Source organism: Branchiostoma belcheri, unplaced genomic scaffold, assembly GCF_001625305.1.
Source record: "Branchiostoma belcheri isolate BF01 breed outbred unplaced genomic scaffold, Haploidv18h27 scaffold4, whole genome shotgun sequence".
Classification (NCBI taxonomy): Eukaryota; Metazoa; Chordata; class Leptocardii; order Amphioxiformes; family Branchiostomatidae; genus Branchiostoma; species Branchiostoma belcheri.
Genome location: NW_017804020.1, coordinates 1,749,467 through 1,775,293, shown reverse-complemented (window position 1 = coordinate 1,775,293; position 25,827 = coordinate 1,749,467). Strand labels below are relative to the sequence as shown.

The following is a 25,827-nucleotide window of genomic DNA, read 5'->3' as shown; positions in this document are numbered from 1 at the left end:
TGTCTAACCTTCACCGACGTACCTCCATTCTTGGTTGATAACTGATATTTGAAGACTATCAAACAATCCGTAGAAACAATCCGTTTTCTCTTTCAAGATCACGTAGACACACACACACACACACTTAAGGACCATGGTAGTTCATCTGTACCGGTAGTTATGATACTATATTATCTGCTATCACCTTCACCAGGTCGGGGATTTCTTGAAAAAGAAGTACATGACGTCAGTCCCCATCCTGCGGAAGACGAGACGGAGGCTTCGGCGGAAACAGAAACTGAGCCGGAAGGTAACTAACTCCGTAACATTTCACTTTAGAAGTTTTCAAGATTAAACGTTCTGTGTATCGAACACCAGTTGGTATCCTAATAAAAGATACATTTATTATACCATAGCATAACCCTACCATAAGCAGACCTTGCACAGACGTGGAACCTTACGTTAACCACTGGCATCTTAAGGGGCTCTACAAGGGGCATTATTTAACATTTTTCCACCAAAAATTGAAATATTTTAGTCTTTGCGTGATTGCAATTTATTTCCCTGAGTAACCAGTGTATTAGTAGCCCTTGATGGTACCACAAGCTCTTTTCTACAACCTGTTGGTTGTGGCATCAAGTTTTGTTGGTTTATGGTTATCATAGGACCATGGTCAAACTTTACCCGTTCCTTTTATTCCTGTTCAACAAGGTTTATGATGTCAAAAATTCAAAATGTAGGAATCTTGCCCGCCATGTTTTTGCGCGCTCCATTGCATTGGATATCTGCGGAGGATGTCATCCATAAGATTTGCTTGCTGTGGCTATATATGGCCGTTTTTAATTGGGGTATAACAAAATTTAAAAAAAAAAAGATGGAAAACTAGACAGGAGAGACAAGAGTTTTCTCAACTATTTTCTTACCTTGGTGTCTAAGCTTCTTCGACGTTCTCCCTCCATAGGTTCCTATCGGTGACGATGAGCTGGTTTATCTTGAGAAATCTCCAAACTTCTGCAAGTCGGACAAGAAACGTGGGATCTTCGGCACCAGGGGTAGAGAGTGCAACAGGTAGGAGTTCTCTGCAACTGAACAGAAGAGTGTTAGTTTACTTGGTGTTCTAGAAAGATGTTGTTGAGTACACGTTACTAAAATTATCGACCAAACCTCTTTATCAGCTGTCTGACCCAAGTGTTGCAGACTGTTGGCTTTTTTCACACACATGACATCAGCACACTAACCTTCTCTTAACCGAGACGGGGGGCGGTACCGACTTCCGACGCACTTTAAATAATGTTGACGTCACACGTGCGAAAACAAACCACGTGTCCACAGCACTTTGGTCAGACTGCCAATGTGATTAGTGTTTACTAGTTCTGTCAGTTCATTTTAGTGACGCTGAAGAAGAGTGGTGGATGTCACTTGAAACATGCTTATTTTGGTGACGCCTAAGGGGCGAGCCTAATAGTACAGTATTGCGTGCAGTCAGCAAGAATTCTAGGAATTGTACAGGAATTTTTGTGCACATGTTCACAGGAATGTCTCACAGCTCTGGAATTTTGCTGACACTCATCTATGCCCACATTCCCACTTAGTGAAATAGTAGACTTTGAATTGTCTTTGAATATTGTTTACCTTGATGTCTAACCTTCATCAACGACTATCCCGTTGCTGTTCCAGGACGTCCACGGGTCCGGACAGCTGCAACCTGCTGTGCTGTGGGCGGGGCTACAACACGCAGGTGGTGCGGTTCGTGGAGAGGTGCGGCTGTAAGTTCGTCTGGTGCTGTTACGTCAAGTGTAACACCTGCGAGACCATCATAGACAAACACACCTGTAAATAAAAACACCTGCAACAACACTCCTGTACATTCTACCGTGCCTGGCGGGAAAGAAAAGCCTGCCTATATCCACCCCTTCCAGAAAGAAATAACATAAGACTTCGTAAGTCAGAATTATAGTCATTAAGAAAGAATTCACTGTCTTAAAGAATTATGTCCATTGGATCTGATCTTCCAAGTGTTCTACATGTACTTGGCTTTCAATCCGCCAGTTTCCTCGGACAGAAAGAAACCAACTGGCGTGCCATGTTGTGTAAGAGAAATGGCCATCTTCAGTGGGAAGGAATGACATGGTCATGATGGTGTCCTCTCAGCAACATTTCAACGCCACCTAGCGGGACATTGTATTATTGCAGCAATTGAGATTGAACCCCGCCATCAGTCATTATACAACAGACGTGTATGTATGGAAGGACATTTCCACTGATAACTCGCGACCAAGCGATGGGCCCACAAGACATCATCAGATTTTCTGTACATTCTATCGGCTGATAACAGTCTAGCCTATACCAGGCTTCAGAAGGGACTGGAAAGAGCAGAAATTGGCCAAATAGACAGGGGAGTTGGTCCGCTTTGGAAGCGACAAACTGTACTACTTTAGTGGACCAACTCCCTGGTATATTATCCGTCTATTTGGCAAATTTCTACTCTCTTTCCAGCTTCTGAAGCCTGGTACAGGCTAAACTTTGCCTTAACACTGCAAACTTTCGCAACTTCCCGCAACTTTTGAATCTCAGGATGTAGAATATACCATTTGTAAATAGATTCAGTTATGACCCCCAGCAATTCCAGCAGAGAAACCTTTTATTCCACGCCGAGGCACGTCAACTGTAATGTTATAAGTTCAACTTTATATATATTTCAAATATCTGTAGACATCCGTGAGACCATACAAGCAGACGTACGCTCGTACTATATATAATTTATCCTTGTATGGGTACTTCTTTCTTTCCATGTGTCGTATGCAACACCTTTACATGACAGGTAATAGATATATAAAACTGAAGTTTCCGTAGAACACTACATGTAGATCTGTACATTTAGCACGCCTTCCAGAAGCCGTTTCTGGACCGTTTCTCTTTGTTTTTGTTTTTTAATTGGGAACCTGTCATGAAATTATGAACGACATCTATTTGTGTTGAAAACGATGTATATATTGAAGAGAGATAATGTATTTTGATGGCCGTCGGCCGAATATTAAACGCAAAGATACGACGAAAGGATGTGTGTGTGTGCTCTTGTGTGTATGTATATACGACAGAGAGTAGCAACAGTTAGTGTAATTGTGAAAGCATCGTCTGCAAAGGAAAAACAAGACGGTGTTTAAAGGCGACCAAAGCGATTCCAGACCAGTAAAACTGGACTTTCAAAGACAATTTCCTCGTCATTTTTAAGGAGTAACCCTATATCATACCTGTGATAACATACTGATATCTGTGACGGAAAATGGTTGCTTGTTTCGTATCATAGGCTGGTTCTAGCTGTTTATTGGTGGTACCAAAAATAAACTACATGTATTTATTGGTGGTACCAAAAAATACCTATTTATTGGTGGTACCAAAAAATAAACAATTGGTGGTAGCAAGAAATAAACTATTTATTGTTACAAAAAAATTAAGGGGCACCTCACTTGTTTGGGGGCTATTTCAAACGAAGAAATGCCAGCAAATTAGCGTTCCGGGAGCGGGCGGCTTACGTACGTTAAAAACTCTCCGCTGTGGTTTGTTTACAAAGTAGAATCTTGTATAATAACGAACGGAAATTCGCATGGAAACGTCTTTCTATTTGAGGATCATTAATTTAAGCCTCACATGCATCGAATCTAAGCTATTCATTGACCTGTGTTCAAAGATTTGTCGACGAATTCCGAGAGGTTACACTCATCAGACCGCACAGCAGCGCTCCCTGCGGTTGATTGACTAAGTGCAGCATTAAATCCTGGGGACGAGTTGGTGCTCGTAAGTTTCGAAATTCTGTGTTTTGCCTCATTTCATTTCAAGGATTTTTGTCTACATTAGTACAGATAGTGCCTAAGACAAAGTCAAGTTCAACTTACCGCCCAAAAGCGGACGTGGTGCGTCTTCCTGGGCGGAATTGGACAGAAAGTTCGTTCTTTCCATGCACACCCGCCATCTTGGAATGGCGTGTTTCATAGGCTAGTCTATGTGCCACCTGTTCATCATGAGCAAAATTTGAATTTGGTAATCAAATTAACTACAGGCCAATCAGCCTCCTTTGCGGGCGGGAGCGGTCGACTTTTTTTTGGGGGGGGGGGCTATTAGAACTCTGACCGCCGTATCTAGTATGCCTTCCCTCGAGCAGTAAACGTCAATTTAAGACAGATTTCCTTATCAAGAATCTTTATTTTTTGCTTTTTGTCGGACTGAAATTGCACTGGGTGCCTTAACGAAACACCTGGGTGGCGTATGCCCTAAGATGCTTCAGAATTTAGCCCACGAAATCCAATCTCCTGGCAACTGTTGACGGTTCTTCACATCAGTAATGTCGGGGATAGTTGGACTTACCAGAACTGTTTAGAAAGCTTTGAAAGCTTCTTTTCCACAACATGGACTTCAAAGAAAATGGAAACATTCTTGAAATACATTTTACTTTGGAGAATCATAAATACAACGACAGCTACGTGTGATTCCATACATTGATTGAAAATATACAAACGTTTGAAAACATGTGCACGTCCGATAGTACGTAATTCCTGTTTACACTGACATATTTCAGATTGCTAACCTTTAGAGTTAGCTTAATTCATGTAAATCCCCTAACGCTTCAGTTGTTTACTACAAGCCTTCATAGATAACATTGTGAACTTTGTGCGTAAGACATGGTGTGGGTATATAGGCTGCACGCAAGTACCTGCGTGTGTTGGTGCAATACCTTAGGTAACAGTCCTAAGCTTTGTTTATCTGTGGCAAACAGCCAAAAGATGTTATGTCTGATGGTACATCTCAAAGGTCAGCAGAGTAAGTCTAGTTTACTGAAGTCAATACAATACTGAGACATACACTGTATTACTGGTATATGCAGTACATACTAGTAGTATATATTATCTATATATCTTACTGTGCTATTTGGCTGTATGGATGTTGCTGGTGTTGTTACGCCGAGTGGTGGTTATACCGGCTATATAGATACAAATACAATGTACAAACAAAATATTCTTTGGTCGTCTTAAAACGTGATTTGAAGTGTGGGATTTATGGTGTATGGCAACAACTAGCCTCTACCAGGCTTCGGGAGTGGCAAACTGTACTCCTTAAAGCGTACCATGGCATATCAACTGCATATTCAGTGGTCAATTTCTCTTGTCTCCAGCCCCTTCTGAGGCCTGGTAAAGGCTATGCAAAAACTAGAAAGGCCAATATTTGCTTTGGAGCAAATACAGCGATGGGTTCACCACATTTTACGACATGGCAGGGAAAGAATGAGAAACATAAGGGAAAACAATGATTTACATTGATATAACTATAATATGAAGTAACATACAACTAAAACAACAGTTGGATAGCTATTCCCTACTTTATTGGTTAGGATTTTTAATTGCATAATGCAAACTGTTGATTTTCAAAATAAAAAAAAAAACGTTCATGCCCCGCATTCCAATGCTGGAGCAGAAAAGCTTGAAATACCTACCAAAACACTTGAATAAAGACATACTGTCAGTATGGAAATGCTCTGTGCAGGTGTTAATCAAGTTAAATCCCAACAGCCAATCAGCAAGAAATGCTCTGTGCAGGTGGAAATGCTCTGTGCAGGTGTTAATCAAGTTAAATCCCAACAGCCAATCAGCAAGAAGTATAGAGGAAAGCTGCATGCCTATTGGTTGATGCCCTGCATTCCATTGTGATGACTCATGCCCAGACGTGGTAAACACGGCACACTAACACAGTAATACATTTGCTATAACACAGCCAAAAAACTCAAATAAAACCATTCTAAAAGCCTGTATCACAAAAATTTAAAAAGCGCCAAGGGGTATTTGCCCACTGTACCTCCATACCAAATTTCAGGACCTTAGTCCCTAAAATGAAGAAGCTGAATCCATTTAAAAAATGGCAGGAGGAGAAGAAGAAGAAGAAACATCAGAAAAAGCAATATGGGTTCACCACCACTTCGTGGTGTGGTGAACCCATAACAACAATTCTGAGAAAGAGACTACACTAATCCACAAATTGCAACGCTAGTAACTAAATAATAGAGAGAAGACACTAAAAACTATAAGTAACTTTGAACATTATAGAGCCTTGGCTTGGCGTTGTTCCACGTACTTATTCATTCCTTTATAAAAACATCTCCATTTAACAAGAAATTTTATCTGAGTTACATCATGGGAACTCAAAAGAACCGGAATTTTTCGAATCTTTCAGTCTTCATCAGCACTACAGTTCATTTTGTTTTCGCACGTATGACATCAGCACACTAACCTCCTCAGTCAACCGGGACGGGGGCCGGTACAGACTTCCGACATACTTTGACCCATGTTGACGTCACACATGCGCCAAAAAAAACTGTCTACAGCAACTGGTTCAGATAGTTGGCGAAGACCGAAAGAAAATTCCGGTGCGTCAAATTCTTTCGATTTTTACAACAGTTTATTCCTCATAACATCTCTATTTCAGTGAGAAGAGTTTCATGCGTCCGTTTTTACTGTTCATGTCGCACACCACCATCTTCCCGTCATGCATCAGCGTGAGTCCCCAGGGGTAGTGCAGCCCGTCCTCCCGCGTCAGCAGGTGTCTCACGAACAGCCCGTCCCGATCGAACTGCGACACGCGGTGGTTGTGCGAGTCACACACGATGATGTTGTCGTCTCCGTCCACGTACAGTCCCATGGGGTGATCCAGCTGACCTAGGGTGGGGCACATTACGAAACAGAAGAATAGCAAGCAGACTCACAATACATGTATTATACAAAGCGAGGCAACACAAAGTAGCCCTACCGGTCGAAACTCATCTTACATGCAAGGAGGGTATTGAAGACGAATTCCACTTTTATATGAAGATAACAGACAAAAATTAATGCAATCCATAGCTTCCAAAACTAATGTTACATTACCCCATTCAAAAACCACTCCCCCCTGTGCTGTGCGTCTTAACCAAACAGAGGGGTGTTGCACAGTCAGGGGTACCAGAGTATACAGTGCAATTTTACGGAATACATGCAATTTTACGGAATACAGTGCAATTTTACTAGTATACAGTGCAATTTTACGGAATACAGTACAATCGTATCATTATACAGTGCAATTTTACGTAATAAAGTGCAATCGTATTAGTATAAAGTGCAATTTTACTAGTACACAGTGCAATTTTAATAGTAAAATTGCACTGTATACTAATACGATTGCAACTTTATTCCGTAAAATTGGACTGTATACTGATACGATTGGACTGTATTCCGTAAAATTGTACTGTATACTAATACGATTGTACTGTATTCCGTAAAAGTGCACTGTATTCCGTAAAATTGCACCGTATACTCTGGTACCCTTGACAGTATCTTCTCAAGAACAAGAAGAAGAACTTACCGTCCCCGGATCCGTGCTTCCCGAACTTGAAGAGGATGCCGTAGTCCGGGTCGAACACCTTGACGTTGTTGTTGCGCATGTCGCTGACGATGACGTGGTTCCTGCTGTCGGTGGCGACTCGGAGGATGTAGCCGAAGTCCCGATCTCCGAACTCGCACACGGGCGTGCCGTTCGGCAGCAGCACGAACACCTGCCGGGTGTGGAATGCAGTATTATGAGTATACCGTGAAAGTTTCAAGGGGCATTATGTACAAATATTTTGCACAAAAAATTGAAATATTCGATCTCTTTAAAAGAAAGACTCCCGTGATTACCTACATAAAAATGTAGTGTGTGTGTGTGTATGTGTCTGTTTTCGTATACTTTTGGTCAGTACAACTTAAGACCATTGTGGGTTGTGATGATATTTGGCATCTTAACTAAAGACTTAAGGCTACTAAAGGGTATCTCGAAACCACTAAATAGGCTAAAGGGTAGCAAATAGGCTAAAGGGTAGCTCAAAGGCACTAAAGGGGTTAAAGAGTATCTCAAAGTCACTAAATAGGCTAAAGGGTATCTTAAAGCCACTAAAGGGGGTAAATGGTATCTCAAAGCAATTTTAAAGGGGCTAAAGGGATTCTTGAAGCCACTAAAGGGCCAAAGGGTATCTCAAAGCAATTAAAGGGGCTAAAGGGTATTATAAAGCCACTAAAGGGTAAAGGGTATCATAAAGCCACTAAAGGGGCTAAAGGGTATCTCAGTAAATTCAAACTCCAACCTGCCAGCCGACGGTCACCACGATGCGCCCCAGGCCGTCCACCGCGATCCCGCCGCCGACTGTGTCCTTCTCCGCCACGTTCCGCACGTGGATGACCCGCTCGCCCCTCCCCTCACTGTTCATCACGTGCACCTTCGGCCCGTCTCCCGTCACCAGCAGCTCGCCATTGTCCAACGCCGTCACGCACTCGGGCTGAAAACCGAGGTCAATCTTCCGCTTGAAGCCTCCTTCCTTGTCGACCACCTGTAGACACTTGTTGCGGTAGTCGGTAGCCACGACGTCCTGCCCGCCCGTGATGGCGATGCACAGCGGCGAGTCAAACTCTCCCGCTTCCTTCCCCGCTTTCCCGATCGCCTTGTACAGTTTGACCTCCTTGCAGTGACTGAGTGAAGCGTTAGCTCTAATCTGCAATCCAGCGACGGGAGGTACCTCGACGTCCACGTCTTTCTGTTTCAAGTCACCCAAAAGTTTGGCTATCTCTTCCTCCAGACCGAGAGAGGCTGGGCTGTAACTTAATTCTTTGAAACTTTTCGTGGAGGACAGGTGTGTTCGTACGTTCTTGTCTGATTGTTTGAGGAGTTCTTCCTTCACGCCTTCCGCTACGTTCAGAAGCTCGACCGGGTTTCCGTTGACTAACAGGTGGCTTACAAACTGGATAGTGTTTCTTGCTTGTGTCAGACGTGTGTCGGCGGTGTTGGTGGCAGACGCTAGCTGTTTCTGTCGTGCCTCGTGGAGGGAGCGAACTTGGGCGAGACGCTGGTCCCTTAGCCTCTGAACCGTACCGATGATGGCGTCCGCTTGCCTCGCAATGTCTTTCGTCATCTTCTCTACTTGCGACTCCCACTTTTCCCCGCATTCTCGCAACTCGTGCAACCAAATGTCGTGCAGGATGGCGCCTCTTTTCACGCCACGTAGAAGCCCTTCCATAACACATTTCTCCTTCCCCGCCGCTTCCTCTACTTCCACGTACCTGTGTTCCTTGTGCGTGGTGACCACACAGTGCAGACAGATCACCTGGCGACACGTCTCGCAGTAGAACTTGTGCACCTCCTTGTGAATCGAGCACTTCGAAGGCTCGGCCGTTCTCGCCGACACTAGCACTTTCCCCGACTTCAGGTCCTTCAGAGTGACGACTCGATGCGACCGCGTAGGCTTGGGGCGGCAGTGGCTAGTCGCGCAGGTTTGACACAGGTAGTCGGGACAGTCTACGCAGTACGAGGTAGCGTACACATCCACCTCGCACGTCGTACAGCGGGCCTCTCCCAGCCCCTCCTGTGCCGAATCTGACGTTTGCTTCATCACGTCGCTCAGTTTTGTAACTAGGAAGTTGTCTTTCAGGGCGCGGACGCCATCTTTGGGAAGGGTCGCGCTCTGTCGGCAGGTGGGACAGGAAATCCTCCCGGGCCCTTTCGCAGCTTTGCCCGCCGGTAGCTTCTCCAAGCACCCCTGACAGAAGGTGTGCAGGCACGGGAGTATCTTCGGCCGATCGTAGTCTTCCAGGCATATCTGACAGACAAGAAACTCTTCCGTGATATGGGACAGAATGTTGGACGCCATCCTCTCGGTGTCAGAGCGCACCGGTCGCCGATTGTTCATTGCGGGGTCAAAAGTCACCGCTGGCAGAATTCCGTGAAGTGAAGAAGTGTGGAGTTACTGAAAGGCTTCTCTGTTTGCTTTGAGCGAGGTGAAAATACCAAATGTCACACGAAAAACAGTCTACCGGGCGAGTCGGACATGCAAGCTACAGTCATCAAACCAGTTTTTCAGTCTACAAAATGAATCCTAGCTCAACTCCCAGCTCAGTTCCAGCTCGCACAAGATAAACACTGCTAAGCGCAAAATCTTTTCTACACGCCCGTCCTGCTGACTAGAGCTTCAGCGGAAGTAGACCAGAGTAAACGTAAACACCTGTATGACGTCACATACAAGTGTTGACGTTAAACTTCGCCTGATGAAATCAGAAATATAGGACAGTGTAAACAACATGTGCGTGGTTTAGAGGGCGTTTTTGAAGACTAGTAATTAGTTTTGCATTAGGCCAGTGATTATACATGTAGGCCCGAGGCTTTGTTTGTATCCTATCCATGGTTACTGATAATTGGGGTTAGTAGTTCTATTGAAGATTTGTCTGTGTTATGTCCTTTATTAAGCCCCTGTTATACATGTAACAGTGGGGGGTTCGATTCATAGGCGCCACCAACTGACCCGGCCAATATATGGGTCTAGACCTTTTAGCCGAATCGTTAGAGCGTCGGCATGTGGACTGGTGCCCGGGTTTGGTCGTGGGTTCGAACCCCGGCCCGGGACCAGGGATTTTTATCTGTTTCTACTCGAGCTCGCTCCTGTTTCTCACACACAGTCAGAACCTTTCCCCGGCCACCAACCAACTAAGGTTGGCTGACGTTCGGGAGCAGTCTGACCAGATGTAGGCCACGACTACCTTTCTACATGAATCGAATCAAATTTGAGTCAAATTGAAATCAAATTTGACCCCCCAACACTATTGGCCTACTCCCGAATACCATCAGCTAACCATGGCCGAACCTCCCGTCCACACTTAGAGCCCACAGCCGAATGTTTCAGATATTTTGAAACATATACTCAGCTGGCGTAGCCGAAAAGTACCCAACCTCGTCGAACACCAACCATCCATAGCCAACCTTGCTCCCGACCTACTCCTAACCATGGTTGGGTGGGAGGGGGTTTAGGTTCGTTTGCTGGTTGGCAGTGTTCCACTGATTGGCTATGTGTGACAGGATTTTACCAAACACTACTAGTTTCGGGTCTGGGTGCGTGTTGTGTAAAAGAAAGCTACGGTCGCGTTAAACAAATTCAATCATATTTTTTCTCTGTCGTCCGTAACGATTAGGCTTGGGTTTGCATAGCCTCCGTAACAGGCTTATAGAACTGGAGGTTTGGTGGCGGCTGTTTTCTGATCAGCCCAGTTCTAAAAACGGGTTTAATTCAACCAGGCCGGCTATGTTGTCTATATGCAATCAGAAAATAGCACATAAAAGCTCCCAAAGACCATGAAGACCCGGGCCCCCAAACCCCCCAGTTTTTGGCATGCTATGGAGGCTAGGGTTTGCATAGTTCCCAGCTTTCAGAGTGACGGTGCGAATCGGCTGCATTGGAATGTGAAGACGGTGTCCGTCATACCATGACGTACATGTATGTTTTGGTAATAATGTGTGTAGTAGGTAGTACGTGTAGCACAGACCGTCTAGTCATGTAACACGTGCAACTTGTCTCGTCTGGGAAATAATAAAAAAACTTGTCATTCGCAGACGTCACAACTGAATGTCGCCACGGACGGATACGTTGGTTTCTAAAAATGGCAACGATTTCTGCAGTACGTACACATTTCGCCAGGCCCAAATGTAGAGCTCACCCACTCTCTCCCATAGCTTAGAGCTTGATTCTTCGTAAATAGACTTAATTTTACAACATGAATGGACTTTTGAATCGAATGTGTGTTTTTGTAGTAATATGTATTCATATAGCATAAACATATACCTAATCTGCTCATACATCTGCTCATTTTATTTATATTTTATTAGGTTTAATAGTTTTAATTTATTTTACCCTTTTACGCTCTTATAAGAAGAGTATTTACTCTTATCGAGTTAATTTTTGTTGGGATTCCGGTCTCAGTACTGTAGGAGGGAGTGAACAACTTGAAAGTTTAGGAAAGGAAATTTTCTTGAATTCACCGTACTGCCGTGCGCTGATATAACCCTCTCTGTAGAAGTGGGCCAAGTAGTCTTCCTTGTTACACCTAATCTTAAGTTGACAGTAATTACAGTGGCGGTTTAGTTCCTTCTCTGCTGCATTTAGAGCGCTCTTGTGTGTTCCTTTGCTTCTGAGACCGAGAGCTCTAGTTAACCTCTCTGCTTGTAATGTAAAATGGCATCTCAGTCCCCTCCTGGCTAGCAAGCAGAATTCCCTATCTATTGTGAAGCCTGGTCCCCACTGTGTGTCGCTGACTTCAAGCGTAGCTCCGTACCGAGAACACGGGGCACCCTTCTGGATCAAAGCGGCGCAGTGATCTCGCATTTTCTCGTTCACCATCCGGAAGAAACGGACCTCCTCCCAGAAACCGTTCCCCGCCTCTCCCACCTTCTGCCAAAACGTCTTATTAAAGTGGTCGTAGAGGGCATAGTCCACGTAGTTCCACTCCTCGTGTCTTTCCTTGTCTTTCCCCTCGATTTCGACGTGCTTGTACGAATATCTCTTAGAGTTGACGCTGTAGTAGACGATATCCTTCATAGACCAGCACATCATTCGTTTCAGTAACACCAAGGATTCATCGAAATATTCCATAATCATGACAAACGGGAAGTCTTCTTGAATTCTCTGTACAAACTTTTGAGCCATCGCCATTCTGGTCTTCTCGCTTTTTAATGACTGGAGTTTTTCGTTGTCTTTCAGTGGAAAGCCGAGATCGGCGGCCATGGAGTTTTGTGTAAAGCACAGTGGCTCGTGTGACCCGTGACCGCATATAGGATCGTATATAGCCGGCTCTCGCAGGAACATAAGAATGGAGTCTATCTTAGTCGTTGGGATGCCGAATTTCTTCCTAAGTTGGTAGTGGTTCCACACTGACTTGAAGTGACTCAGCGGATTCCTTAAGATGGTTAAGAAGACGGTATCGTTCGGAAAATATTTCCTGAAGACGTCTCTCTCGAAGACCGCATGGTGGACCCAGATGTCGTATGTTTTGTTGGGAGGGCGGCCTATGACCGTGTTCGGGTTGAGATTGTAGGGATAAGCTAAGCTCGGAGCAAAGCTTCTAGGGATGAGGAAGGTAAGATTCTTGTTGTAGCCGTATCGGTTCAGGATGTTCTTGACCGTGTCGCCTCCGACTTTGTGATTTTTCAACAGCGCAATCCGCTTCTTCTCTGTGCACTGTTGAGGATGTGATTTTTGTTGGGGGAGGACATTGTTGTTGTGCGACAAGCTTGCTGGGCTCGGCTGACTCTCTGAACGCGACTTTTTATGGATGAGGTGTTTCTTAGACGGTTTGTGACCGTGCCTGGAATATAACACAAATAATTGTCAACAAATGAAAAATGCTTTGCTGGCGAAAATTTTCAAACGCCTTGCACAAGCTTGTCCAAGGCGACCACCTCTTCAAGCTGGCCACCTGTTCAATGTGACCGCTTTTGTTCGGTCCCCTGGGTGGTCGCCTTGGGCAGGTTTGACTGACTGATAATTCTAACCTAAACTTTTACCAAATACTGCAGTCAGCTGTGCAAGTAATAAAACAAATGGTGAATTTGTAACTGTACTTGTCTGGAAGTGATTTCAAAATCCGTGAAACCATACTTCTGCTGTAATAAAGGGATAGCCTCTACCAGGCTTCAGAAGCGGCTTGAAAGAGTGAAGAAATTGACCAAATAGGCAGAAAATATTCTAGAGGAGTTGGTCCGCTAAAGGAGTACAGTTTGCCCACTATCCTAATTTGGCGGAACAACTCCCCTGGCATGTTATTCGTCTTTTTGGCCAATTTCTACTCTTCCCAGCCGCTTCTGAAGCCTGGTAGAGGCTATAATTAACGTGAACTGCCCACGTCAGGGGTTTGACACCGATCTGACCTTTGTCCTCAATATGGAGTCGCTTGTCGTCCGACGGGTTCTTATGGCTATAGAATTATACCGTCCCGTATGACGATTCAAAACAACAATATACTACCATTTGAACCACGTACAGTACTCTTTTCACTGCAAAAATAAAACCTTTCCGAAAAAATCCCAAATTATGGTCAAAATTAATGATTTCGACGGTTTCATTCTAACAGCCTTGTGAGCCTATATACATGTATAACTGCGTTATGTACATTATAAATCATATGAATGACTTACTTTTTTGGCTGACTCAGTATGACCAAGTACATGGCCAGGCACATGACCATGAATACAACGAGACAGGAGAGAAATCTCAGGTCTTTCTTACGAGCCATTGTGGTGAAGATTCGTCATACAACCTGTGAAGAAATATATACGTGGAAAAAAGGACTAGTACTTAGTAGTACAAACGTGGTCACTGGCTAGTGACATAGCTTGCCTTACGAATCGTAAAAGTTGAAGTCCATTGAAAAGAAATCTACTACCTTTTGTATCCACACTCAAACCTATGTGCTGTCTGTACGTATGCATGTAGTATATTTGTCTTTTGTACAACGCCCAGTCTAAATAACCACTTGCCATTCGACATAGTAAATTACAGATTGTGTGTTCCAAGGTCATTGAAATGACACCTCGACCACGCGTCTGTTTTCTGGCATAGATATGGCTCTAGAAAATAGGCTCTAGAAAATATTCGTATATGCAGAAACTATCACTCAGTTCCGAGAAATTCTTTGCAAAATAATGAGAATTTATATGTCTTGCATTATCCTGTCAACCCAACCGTTGTTAAACGTATTTAGCGTCCATTTTTGTCCCGCACTCGAGGCAAAAGGGTCTCTTCAATGTAGGCCAAGTCAACAAGAGAAAAATAGAACTCATGCCCTGGAAAAATAAAAGCCTTACCTATGTATACATGTATGGATCAACGTTTTTGAGGCGTCGAATCACATGATGTGGCCTAGATCGGTGAGACACTGGTATAGGCGAGACCAAGGTCGGTCATTGAATCATGTCTTCATTCAGAGTGACGTGAAGCCAATTAAAAAGCCTGGGGACATTCTACTAGGCGTGGGAATAAGTACATGTCTGGTCTACAATGTATTTCTAACGTACAAAAAGGTAGAACTGATTAATTGGTGGCAATTGACAGTGGGCAAAAAATGAACATAAACTAGAGACGTAACATTTGCAAATCAAATGCATAATGTTTACCTTTGGACATGGTCTGCTCTGTTAATTCGTACTCACATTCACATACATGTACTACTAGTACATATGGTGACAGGAGCAGAGCATACCATGAAATTGCAACATTATGTAACCCAACACCAGTCACCATGGTGACAGACATCAACAAATCATGTCATTGGCCAGGTCAGCGAGGTTAGTGTTTGGAACAGAAGAGGAAGAAACTGAGTAAAAACAATATGTTTTCCTTCGGTAAACATAAAAAGGCCATGACAGTGGTAAATAAAAATGCAAAAAACATCATATGCCACTAGTAAGTAAGGCTACTTGGAGATTTAATAATGAAATGATCAAACTCTGGCTATTTTTATAATAATAGTAGAGGCAACTGACACCAAGTGGGGCAGCATAAAGTTTTCTTATTTATATTTTAATTCTGTGAAATGTTCTATCTAAACTTTTTATCTTATGCACCGGTTTCAGTAGCCATGGTGGAGAGTAGGAACAGAAAACGGGGCATGTGATAGAAAGCATCCTCTCCACCAACATCTGCTTGGAGAGCATATTTGGCCCGTGACGTCATTTCCTACCCAACCGGTTCCTGTCTCCATGGTGACGGACGTGAGGGGAACGAGTGGGTCATGAGAGGGTTTTACATGACGAACTTACCTGGTCTACTGTTTGCTACACGTAACTGACAAATCTCCATATCTACCCTTCTCTTTTCATGGTACTAGATATGCTTCAATCAAATGCCTTTTGACTACAATGTATACATTTGAGATATCAATGTACGGTCCAGATACGGTGATTGGAGACTTTATAACTTTTATTGCAATTCATAAATCGTATATCCAGTGCTACCTTGAACTTGGTTATGTAAACAACATTTCTGTCGATATGCTGACTCACAGTATTAAACAGATAGTTGGATGGACAAAAATTGTAACATGACTACTAACCTATAGTATATCTTGAAAGTTCACCTGTGTTGGTAGAGTTCTAGAAGTCATTCTGAAATCGACTTCTTTGAACGAGGTATTAAAGAGGCCATCTACATCAGGGCATTAGAGAGTCACAGCCATCCTCAACAGAGACGGGGGGCGCCACAGACTTCTGCAACCTATGATTCACTGCTCACCGAATCACGTGTGCCATCTACATAACCTGATGTCACAGAAGCCGCGGATCTTGCTAAGTCGCAAATTTGGGTACAGACGACAGGTGGGATCATACAGAGTGCAGGTATCTATCGGATGGTGACAGAACTTTGGGCGGAAGTCGACACTTCCTCAGCGAGCGAGGAAAGTTCTTTCTTCTCGCTAACATGTACTCAGTGCGGCTGATGTAGCCATCCCTGTAGAAGTGCGTTAGATAGTCGAGAGGGTGGCACCACTGAGTCCTACAGTACACACAGTGTTCTCTGTACACCGCGTCCCTCCGAATGGCCTGTAACGTATCAGTACCCGAATGTGGTGCCATGCTCAGCATTCTCCCGTTCCTCTCGGCCTGGATGGAGTAGTGACACACCAGTCCCCGCTTTGCCAGTAAGCAGAATTCGCGATCAATGGTGAACCCTGGCCCCCATCTTGTGTCAGAGACTACCAAACTCGAGCCGTGGCGAGAACATGCGTTTCCCCACACAATGTCATCACAGTGTTCCCTCATCTTCTCGTTGACGTACCTGAAGAATTTCACCTCGTCCCAAAAGCTGTCACCTTCCTTCGAAACCCTTTCCCAAAACGTTCTATTGAAGAAGTCATAAAGAGCGTAGTCCACGTAACTCCATTCTCGGTGAGCCTGTTTGTGACTCCCTATGATGTCCACTTCCTTGTAGTCATACTGCCTACTGTTGACTTTGTAGTAAAGAATGTCTTTAAGAGACCAGCACATATTCCTCCTTAGGAGTATCAAAGAAAGATCGAACTGTTCGGTGAGCATGACCAGTGGGAACTCTTGGCTGATCTTTTCGACAAAATCTTTGGTAATTCGTTCTTTCTCCTCGTGGTCTCCACCGGGAAGGACTTTCTTGTTCGAGTCTATTGGAAAGCCGAGGTCCACCGCCATGGAGTTTAGCGTGAGGCATAGTGGAGCGTGCGGACCGTGCCCACACCGCTGGTCATACTTCAGAGGATTCTCCAGAAAAGCAAAGATGGAGTCTGTACCGTTCCCTGGAATTTTAAACCTCCTCTGTATGTTGTAGTAGTTCCAAACGGACTTGAAGTGCGCTAGAGGCTCCCTGATGATCGTGAGGCGGACGGTGTCGGGTGGGAGGCGTGCGCGGAGCCAGTCGCCGTCATACACCGCGTGATACACCCACATGTCCGCCGGGGTGGTGTTCGGCACGGGCATGAACACTTCTGAAGAAAAGTTTCTAGGGTAAGCTCTACTCGGCATGAACGGTCTTGGCAGAAGGAAGGTTAGGTTGTGAACGTAACCAAACCGGTGCAAGATGTTCTTAACAGTATCTCCGGCGACCTTGTGGTTCTTAGACAATGCAATCCGTTTCTTTGGAGTGCACTTTGGCCATAGTGTATCAGATGTGTTGTACTCTTCGTCGAAATGTATTGGTTGTGAGTTGTGGTCTTTTGGGGCAGATATGTAAGGAAAGTATGAAGATTTGAACTGTAATACCTTCTTGGACCCTGTAGTACCTCGCAGGAGTATATGAAGATGTAGACTACGCCGAGGGCCACCAGGCTGAAGAAAGCACGGTCAAGTCGCCTCATGGTACACATGCAGTCAGTCTGGAAACACGGGAACATGTTCAAAGACAATTCAAACTCTAATACTGGATAAATTACTGAGATTACTTCCAGCGTTTTGAGTGGCATTCACCACTCTTCTTCAGCGTATCTATTGCCATTTCCCCACTAGGATAAAATTGCCTGAATCGAGCCGAATAGATTCGCTTTAATCCGGCTTTAATCCGGATCGAAGCTGGATAAAGTGGGAAAAGGGCCTAAAATGAACTGACAGAACTAGTCAAAAATTTGTCTGGTGCAGGTAATTTTCAACATATGTATGCACCAGTGCAGGTATGCAAAACAAGTATTTTCGAGCCCCGAGTTAACCTTTCATAGGTACTGTATCTAGATCTAGAATTGTCTGTCTTGGTTAGGAGTTATGTATGTAGCCTGAAGACCTACGATTGTCTGAGAGTATTACATGTACCTTGTACAAAGAGGGTCGGTACGTGTATACTTACATTTTAACTGGTACTAGTAGTTTAGATTTTCTCCTTGCCCTAGCTCGATCTGCACCTCCTTGTCCCTCCTCAGCATCTGTTACATCAGAATGTTGGCTCTGCTTCTACATAAATGCACGTGTTGAGGAATTCCAACTGGTTTGATCCGTTGACATCAAGCTGATTAAATCTACTCTAGTTAGAGACACGTGACAAGATAACATGGTGAGCTGTCAAACCGGTTAGGCTGGTAGCATAGCCATTCGGGTACGAAATTTCAGACCAGAAAGGCATAATGTATGTACATGTACATGATGAATATCAACACAGATCATCGAAATCATCAGCCTTCCGAAACCCAACATGCTGAGAAAAAAACACTTTCTGTATATACAGAATGTCTAACACCCGAAATGATCTGAAGTCGTGAGAGTCCAATAATCATGTTACATTTGGTGTATATGGACCTCATGTTATCTCTTATATTCCTTATCTATTTTTAAAATATCAGCGTATCTATATCTTGTATATAGTTTATTTTCATGTGTGTCATGCAGTGTTGCATTTATCAGTGTAGGACCACAGAAAGAATGACAACTAAGTATCCTAATAATTGTGGATGATAATTGTAGATCCTTATCAAAACTAAACCCTAATTCTTACTGCTGTGAAATTGTTTTGTTAGCCTTTAATATTGCATTGTCTGACAAAGTTTGGATGCTCCCTGTTTACAATTGCATGATAGGTGTCGCTGTTTATATCACCCTCATGGTAGAAGTGCGACAGGTAGTCCAATGGTCCACAGTTTCTCATATTACAGTAGGCGCAATTATCTAAAACCACATCAATAGTCTTCTGTTCTGTTTGTCTTTTTCTCGATTTTTGTGTTTTTCTCGATTTTACAGCTTTCTGGAAAAGTGTAAAGTCGACGTCTGAATAGTTGGTAATGTTGGAACGGTTCAGACCCAGTGCCTTGGCTGCGTGTTCAGACTCAAGCAATAAATGACATTTGAGACTTCTCTTTGCCAGCATACAGAAGTTCCTGTCTAATCTAAACCCTGGACCCCACCTAGAATCTTTAAAATACAAGAAAGAAACAGAGCATTGTTTACTCGACTTGTAACCATTGCACAGTTCTCTCATTTTTTCCTTGATATGTCTAAAATATCTCACTTCTCCCCAGAAATCGTTGCCCTCTGAATTTACCCTCCTCCAAAAGGTTTGATTGAAGCGATCGTAGAGAGCGTAGTCTACATAGCTCCATTCTTTGTGGTTCTGTCGGAGTTTGGGTGGGATTTGTGTCTCTTTGTTTGCGTAGCTGCGAGTGTTGATCGGGAAGTAGAGGATGTCTTTTAGAGACCAGCACATCAGTCGCTTCAGCAGGACTAGCGACTCGTCGAAGTACTGCGTCAACATGACAAGTTCAAAGTCTTCTTCGATGATTTGCACAAATTCGCGGGTGATGGTCTCTCTCTCCTCCGGGTCACATCCGGGAACCACTCGCTTGTTTGTCGTTTCCGGAAATCCGAGGTCAGCAGACATTGCATTATGGGTAAAACAGTAGGGAAAATGGCGGCCATGGCCACACTTTTTGTCATATTTGCCTGGGTCGGCCAGAAATGTCAGAATGGGGTCTTGTCCACTATCTTCGATATGGAATCTTTTCTGCAGTTTGTAGTAGTTCCAAGTGGACTTGAAATGACTTAATGGTTCACGAATGATAGTCAGATAAACAGTATCCTTTGGGAGTATTTCTCTGTACCGTTCTCTTTCATATACAGTGTGGTATTGCAGCATATCAAAGGTCTGGTTGGGAGGTGGTGGTAGGTAGGACTTCGGGTCCAGTTTGTACGGATACATGCCACTCACCACAAGTGAACGTGGGAGGACCATGTTCAGTTTCCTGACGTACCCGTATCGATCGAAGATCCTCTTGACAGTGTCTCCGCCCACTTTGTGGTTCTTAGCAAAAGCGAGGCGCCTCCTCTCTGTACACGTCGGCCACGGTACTGATGACGTGGATGGCTGTGATTGGTTGAACGGTGAGGATGGGTTGCCTCTGACGACCACGCCCATTTGCCGTCTAGCCAATGAATGATTTCGGTCATGATGTCTGGAGAATGATTGGTTGAATAGTGAGGATGCGTTGCCTCTGACGACCACGCCCATTTGCCGTCTAGCCAATGAATGATTTCGGTCATGATGTCTGGAGGATGGAATTCATTTAAATGCGTGACGACGTCATTACAAAGTTGGTGAAACTTAAAGAAACATCGTTAAAGCTGGATTATGTACCATTAGGACGAAACAAAATGTTTCTCCAGTAGGGACAGAAAAAAGGGCATACTAATATTAGAAAGGTCACAAGCTTCCCCACAACCTCTGCTTGGAGAGTTGTCGAACCTCCCGACCAGCCCACGAAAGTTTCAGACATTTTTAAACATGCGACTGGTGCAGACGAATTTATATTAGTAGCCGAATTTGCCGAACACCAGCCGACTTTGCGCCGACCTACTCCTAACCATGGTTGGGGGACGTTCGGCTAGTGTTCGGGTGGCCAAATTCGTGAACGTGTGACAGGGGCTTTATCTAATCTCCAAGCAGATCCCTTTCGGTGGCAAGACAGTGTCCATTAGCCAGAGGAGTTTACACCTTCGGTGGCTAATGGACACTCCTCTGACAAATGAATACTGCCTTGCCACCGTATGATCTGCTTGGAGATTAGGCTTTATCGACTACATGCATATGATAAACAGTTTCTCACCTTGTAAGCAGGACATGAAGGTACAGCAATGTGCTGACAGCTGTCAAAACGAGAAGGGCAAAAAAGGTTCTGCGACTTTGGCCCAACATGTATTCTGTGAAAATGAAATCAGTCTTCTTGAAGAGAATTTTATGTTGACCCATATTACAAAGCAATGAGCAGGTAACAGGGATTTCTACTCTGACATATATATTGTCATAAACATGCATGTAATCAACTATGAAATTTGATTTAATGATATTCAGAGCAAAGTTTTAGGCTCTGTGTGTACAAACACCTGCCACAGACAACCTGCTACACGTAAAAGTTAACCACCGATATCTTTCAACTGACCTGACAACTTGTGTCCAGCAACGACGTAAAAAAACAAAATGGACGACACAAAAGACTAATGACTCGGCATTGATTGGCTTCGTAGCGGTTTGCCCTAATTTGACACAAAAACAACAATATCTATGCTAACATAGAAGAGAAGAAGAAAACACATAAGAATTCGTACCTACCAGTATGTCGACAGGACACTACAATCCACAAAAATCTCAAAACCAACGTGAAGTCAGCCTTTCTAATTGAAACACGAAAGACGAGTACGGTCTCAACCAGACCATGGACTACGCTGGCTATATATAGGAGAATAATTGCCAGGGGAGTTTGGCCGCCTTGTAGGTTTGACAGGCCGCGCAGTCATAGGAAAGAAACTACCCCCCGCGGCCGGACTCCCTTGGCCAATTCTTTTTTGCCGAATCATACGATCCGTATTCCCGTAGAAAGGCCTGGTGGAGGCTAAAAGCCGACTGTTACTGAGAAAGCGTGCGTAACTGTGTGGCTCCAGTTGGGGCACTGGCTTGACCTGACGATGCCTGAGGCGTCTAGAGCTCTGTTCAGTCATGCAGAACGCATGGGCGTCTTCATATTAACAGGGCAAAGAATCTGCCAATAGTATAATCTACGTAAAGTAGAGAGGACGAAGTACATTCTATCGTAGATTTTCCTTTGTACGACAGTGATAGACGCATACTTTTCGGTCATATTTTAAGTAAAATGTGATTGTAATCATGTGACCTGTGTGGTTATCCCAGTGGGGTAAAAAATGTACACTAAACTAAAGGTCTTCATTCATTCATTCATTAACATTGCAGAACCGCGATCCACGGAAGTCGCATACCTCACACCCCGTAATAGATAAATAACTAGAGTTCCCCGATCTCATACCTTTGCCAAATGATGTTAATCTTTATGACTGACAAATTATACATTTGTAGATTAGATTATTCCCCCCTGATTTAAGAAATAGGAACTTAATTTTCATGAATTATATCATTTTTATCATAATCTCAACCAAAAGACAGTCTTATATTAACAAACAATGCATTCTAGCATTTCATAATAAATTATGCAAATGAAGTCCTGATTTGAATAAATTATGTTCAATGATGTTCACCTCAATTTAACTTTCAAATACCACAAGTATGAAATTCCAGGCAGTTATCATTACATAATTATAAAATTTTCTCATTAATTATGCAAATTAAGTCATTATTAACATAATCAATATCTTCCTGTGTTTTTCTCGTTGTCAATTACCAATGTCACAAGCTTCAATTGTCCTATCATGGAATGCAGGTGATTTATAGAATTTCCCCATAAATTATGCAAATTACATCCATATTTGCATAATTGTCACATAATTATATTAAGCATCACGTAAGCTACCTACATACCAAAAATCATGACGATCCGTCCACTGGTTCTTGAGTTATCCCCTTTTGAATATTTTCAAGAATATATCCCTGCAGTTCCAGAGCAAGCCGCTAGGGGGCCTAAACCCACGTCGCTTCTTCCCCAGCACAAGAGCTACCTACCATCCAAATTCCATCACCATAGCATGTCTAGATCATGAGATATCAAAACCGGGAGTTCAGCTGCAGTACCATAACAAGCCGCTAGGGGGTCCGAAAATCTAATCATTTTGAGGTCTCATCAAGACCTACCCACCTACCAAGTATCAAGACAATCCATTAAGGCCTTCTCAAGTTATCGTGTTTACAGACAGACACACACACACACACACACAAACACACACATACACGAACGCCCCTGAAAACATAACCTTCTTGGCGAAGGTAAATATCTGCCACCCACCCACCTAGGCTAGGCAGGACAGGCAAGCTCAACTCGTACATTACAAACAAAACCAAAACCACCCAACATTGTTTATTGTGATATCGACATGTACAAGCACATTTTGTAACAGTTTGGACTACGTATTGGTCGTGACAATGGGATAAATAATGTATGGAGAGTGGTGTAAAGCCACATTTTTACTATATAAATCCGCTAGCAGAAACTTGTCCAGGGGTACTTCAAGACCGAACTTCATGGTTGTGTTGGATTCTTTGCGTTACATCGTTCGGCGAATTTTATGTTGATCCTTCTCATGACGGCCCGGTAGGTGTCGCTGTTGATATGCCCATCCTTGTAGAAATGAGTCAAGTAGTCGAGCGCTCTACAGCTACCCAGGCTACAGTACAGACAGTGTCGTCCCGCCACGTCTTGTCCACGGAGTTTGTGCACCCTTTCATGAAAATTTTCATCTTTTCTGCTACCCGTTTTGTTCAACCTTTTCAATGATTCTGATATAGTTACAGGCCTTTGCAAATCGTTTCTCGGTCCGCTGCCACCGTACAGGTGCAGGTTGCTACGGTTTAGTCCCAGAGTTTTTGCTGCTCGCTCGGTTTGGAGTGAATAGTAGCAACTGAGGTCTCTTCTCGCCAGTAGGCAGAAGTCGCGATCTATGGTAAATCCAGGACTCCATCTTGTGTCATTCACGACCAAAGTCTGTGAGACAGGGCACGGGTTCAGACGTGAGACGAGGTCGCAAAATTCTCTCATTTTCTGATTTATGCGTCTAAAATATCTCACCTCCCCCCAAAAATCATTGCCGGCTGAGTGTACCCTCCTCCAAAAGGTTCGGTTGAAGTGGTGATAGAGAGAGTAGTCCACGTAGCTCCACTCTTTATGGATCTGTCTGACTTCGGGTGGAATTTGTGCCCTCTTGGTAGTGTAATGGCGGACGTTGGCCTTGTAGTAGAGAATGTCCTGTAGCGTCCAACACATCAGTCTCCTCAGCAAGACTAGCGACTCGTCGAAGTACTCCATGATCATGACCAAATGAAAGTCGTCGTGGATTTTTCTCAGAAATTTCTGAGTGATTAGCTCTCTCTGGTCCGCGTCGCAACCCAGAGTCACCCGTTTGTTGTTTGTGGCGGGAAATCCAAGGTCGACGGACACGGAATTCTGGGTAAGACAGTAGGGAACATGGCGGCCATGACCACACTTTTTGTCATATCTTCCCGGGTTGTTGAGAAACGTCAAAATCGCATGCTCACCGGTTGACTTGATGAGGAATCTATTCTGGAGTCCGTAGTAGTTCCAGATGGACTTAAGATGACTTAAGGGTTCACGGATGATAGTGAGATAGACAGTGTTCTTGGGGAGGATTTGTCGGAACCGTGTTCTGTTGTACACCGTGTGGTACACCAACATGTCGAAGGTCTGATTCGGAGGAGCAGGCATGTAGAATTCTGGGTAAAGACTGTACGGGTACGTCAAACTGGCCACGAAGGAACGAGGAAGCAAGAAATTTAAATTCCTGACGTAGCCGTAACGGTTGAGAATGTTTTTCACGGTGTCTCCGCCCACTTTGTGGTTCTTAGCGAAGGCAACCCGCTTCCTCTCCTTGCATTGTGGCCGCCTTATTATGGATGATGACGTGGCCGCCGGTGATTGGCTGTTGTGTATCAGACGCTGCGGAAGGCTTGTGACAGCACTGCTGTAGAAATACAAATATGTTGCATACTGCAAACCATAACAATCTCTTCCAAATGTTGGTACTTTACAGATAGAAGTGTCATTGTGGCGCAATTCTTTTAACATGTAACCTAATTAACTATTACAAAATATCTCTAGAAAGAACTCAATCAGCTCATGATACATTACGATTGTGCATCTAGGTTCAGTCTTTTTATCATTAGTTACATGTAAATTCAAGTCACCAAGGTGACCAATAATTTGAGTTACACATCGTCATCACATTCACGCAATGTCAGCTTTTAAAAAATTCATTTCTTTTTGTTCGAATTGATGTTAAATGTTATTGATGTTAAAGGTTAACGTTAAAATTTCACATAAAAATTCAGAGGTCTAATTCAGAACGTACGTGTTCTCTTACCTCTTAAGCAGGCTGTGTGAGAAGATGATGGTGCCAACGGCGGTAATTACAACGAATGCGACGAAGGCCGGACGGCAGTATCTCAACATCACTGGGAGCGAGGCTACAGGAATGACGAAGAGTCCCACTTTTCATCCAAATGCTGCCTGTCAGATATGTCAGATTGAATGAATGTCGTTCATTGCTCAACAATCGTACATGGTACAATGTATGGCAGCAAATCAACAATACTACAATGCTAATCTATCCTACAGTTATTAAAAAAATATTTTCTTTACCCTATATAGTCACATGTTTTCAGTTTTTTTCCATCAAATTCACATAAATAAAAGTCACGTTTGTTCACCTGGTAGTACAGTGGGAACATTCTATGTAAGACGTAACACAAGCAAAACAGAACGAGAATACGTAAATGGTAAGTCAACAAGAACCTAAAGATAAATATCGTTGAACAGTTAGTAGAATATTCCTCAATCAGTGACTGTTTTTGAAAGGTAGAAACACGTACCTCCAATAGGTCACTCCGTGATCAAGATGTTCAGTGGACATCGAAAAATACGTGTTTCTACCTTTCAAAAACAGTAACTGATTGTGGAATATTCTACTAACTGCTAAAGATTGAACTTGTCAGGGTCAAGTACATGCCGCAGAACTCACCTGGTGTGTACGTGAACACTTGCGTTTCATGACAAACCACACCACTGGGCAAGG

The 25,827-nt window shown here is 43.7% G+C and overlaps 6 protein-coding genes across 6 annotated transcripts in view; 1 reads left to right on the top strand and 5 right to left on the bottom strand.

The window, feature by feature from the left end:
- The window catches only part of LOC109476891 (protein Wnt-16-like), a gene marked incomplete at its 5' end in the record, with an annotated part of 42,575 nt that extends 40,246 nt beyond the window's left edge, over positions 1–2,329 (top strand). Inside the window, 3 exons of the mRNA XM_019777906.1 lie at positions 194–289; positions 941–1,047; positions 1,657–2,329. Of these exons, the coding sequence (XP_019633465.1) occupies positions 194–289; positions 941–1,047; positions 1,657–1,819 (366 nt within the window). The remainder of the gene's footprint in view (positions 1–193; positions 290–940; positions 1,048–1,656) is intronic.
- Positions 2,330–5,970: 3,641 nt separating this feature from the next.
- Positions 5,971–10,284, bottom strand: LOC109477029 (tripartite motif-containing protein 2-like). The gene is made up of 3 exons (XM_019778049.1): positions 8,117–10,284; positions 7,360–7,549; positions 5,971–6,680 (listed from the first exon to the last, which is right to left on the bottom strand). Exons 1-3 carry the CDS (start codon positions 9,710–9,712, stop codon positions 6,442–6,444), a joined length of 2,025 nt encoding a protein of 674 aa, XP_019633608.1. The 5' UTR covers positions 9,713–10,284; the 3' UTR covers positions 5,971–6,441.
- Positions 10,285–11,236: 952 nt separating this feature from the next.
- LOC109477037 (galactose-3-O-sulfotransferase 3-like) lies at positions 11,237–14,961 on the bottom strand. Its single transcript, XM_019778061.1, has 3 exons — positions 14,650–14,961; positions 13,981–14,102; positions 11,237–13,151 (listed from the first exon to the last, which is right to left on the bottom strand). Exons 2-3 carry the CDS (start codon positions 14,076–14,078, stop codon positions 11,735–11,737), a joined length of 1,515 nt encoding a protein of 504 aa, XP_019633620.1. The 5' UTR covers positions 14,079–14,102; positions 14,650–14,961; the 3' UTR covers positions 11,237–11,734.
- Positions 14,962–15,365: 404 nt separating this feature from the next.
- LOC109476890 (galactose-3-O-sulfotransferase 3-like) lies at positions 15,366–18,218 on the bottom strand. Its single transcript, XM_019777905.1, has 2 exons — positions 18,198–18,218; positions 15,366–17,634 (listed from the first exon to the last, which is right to left on the bottom strand). Exons 1-2 carry the CDS (start codon positions 18,216–18,218, stop codon positions 16,165–16,167), a joined length of 1,491 nt encoding a protein of 496 aa, XP_019633464.1. The 3' UTR covers positions 15,366–16,164.
- Positions 17,528–21,408, bottom strand: LOC109477039 (galactose-3-O-sulfotransferase 3-like). The gene is made up of 3 exons (XM_019778063.1): positions 21,389–21,408; positions 18,143–20,327; positions 17,528–17,681 (listed from the first exon to the last, which is right to left on the bottom strand). The coding sequence occupies exon 2, from the start codon at positions 20,288–20,290 to the stop codon at positions 18,803–18,805; it is 1,488 nt and encodes a 495-aa protein (XP_019633622.1). The 5' UTR covers positions 20,291–20,327; positions 21,389–21,408; the 3' UTR covers positions 17,528–17,681; positions 18,143–18,802.
- A 1,684-nt stretch (positions 21,409–23,092) lies between these two features.
- Positions 23,093–25,205, bottom strand: LOC109476889 (galactosylceramide sulfotransferase-like). The gene is made up of 2 exons (XM_019777904.1): positions 25,117–25,205; positions 23,093–24,717 (listed from the first exon to the last, which is right to left on the bottom strand). Exons 1-2 carry the CDS (start codon positions 25,203–25,205, stop codon positions 23,262–23,264), a joined length of 1,545 nt encoding a protein of 514 aa, XP_019633463.1. The 3' UTR covers positions 23,093–23,261.
- Positions 25,206–25,827: the final 622 nt, after the last annotated feature.

Bases quoted from the DNA above. Each gene is read 5' to 3' on its own strand.
- LOC109477039 (XM_019778063.1), bottom strand. From the start codon at position 20,290: ATGGGCGTGGTCGTCAGAGGCAACGCATCCTCACTATTCAACCAATCA.
- LOC109477029 (XM_019778049.1), bottom strand. From the start codon at position 9,712: ATGAACAATCGGCGACCGGTGCGCTCTGACACCGAGAGGATGGCGTCC. The intron at 7,550-8,116 runs GTTGGAGTTTGA...CACACCCGGCAG, and splicing joins TGGTGACCGTCGGCTGGCAG to GTGTTCGTGCTGCTGCCGAA. The intron at 6,681-7,359 runs GTAAGTTCTTCT...GCCCCACCCTAG, and splicing joins GAAGCACGGATCCGGGGACG to GTCAGCTGGATCACCCCATG.
- LOC109477037 (XM_019778061.1), bottom strand. From the start codon at position 14,078: ATGGCTCGTAAGAAAGACCTGAGATTTCTCTCCTGTCTCGTTGTATTC. The intron at 13,152-13,980 runs GTAAGTCATTCA...GTTATATTCCAG, and splicing joins ATACTGAGTCAGCCAAAAAA to GCACGGTCACAAACCGTCTA.
- LOC109476889 (XM_019777904.1), bottom strand. From the start codon at position 25,205: ATGTTGAGATACTGCCGTCCGGCCTTCGTCGCATTCGTTGTAATTACC. The intron at 24,718-25,116 runs GTAAGAGAACAC...GTATTTCTACAG, and splicing joins TCACACAGCCTGCTTAAGAG to CAGTGCTGTCACAAGCCTTC.
- LOC109476890 (XM_019777905.1), bottom strand. From the start codon at position 18,218: ATGCTGAGGAGGGACAAGGAG. The intron at 17,635-18,197 runs GTGCAGATCGAG...TGCTTTCTTCAG, and splicing joins TGCTGAGGAGGGACAAGGAG to CCTGGTGGCCCTCGGCGTAG.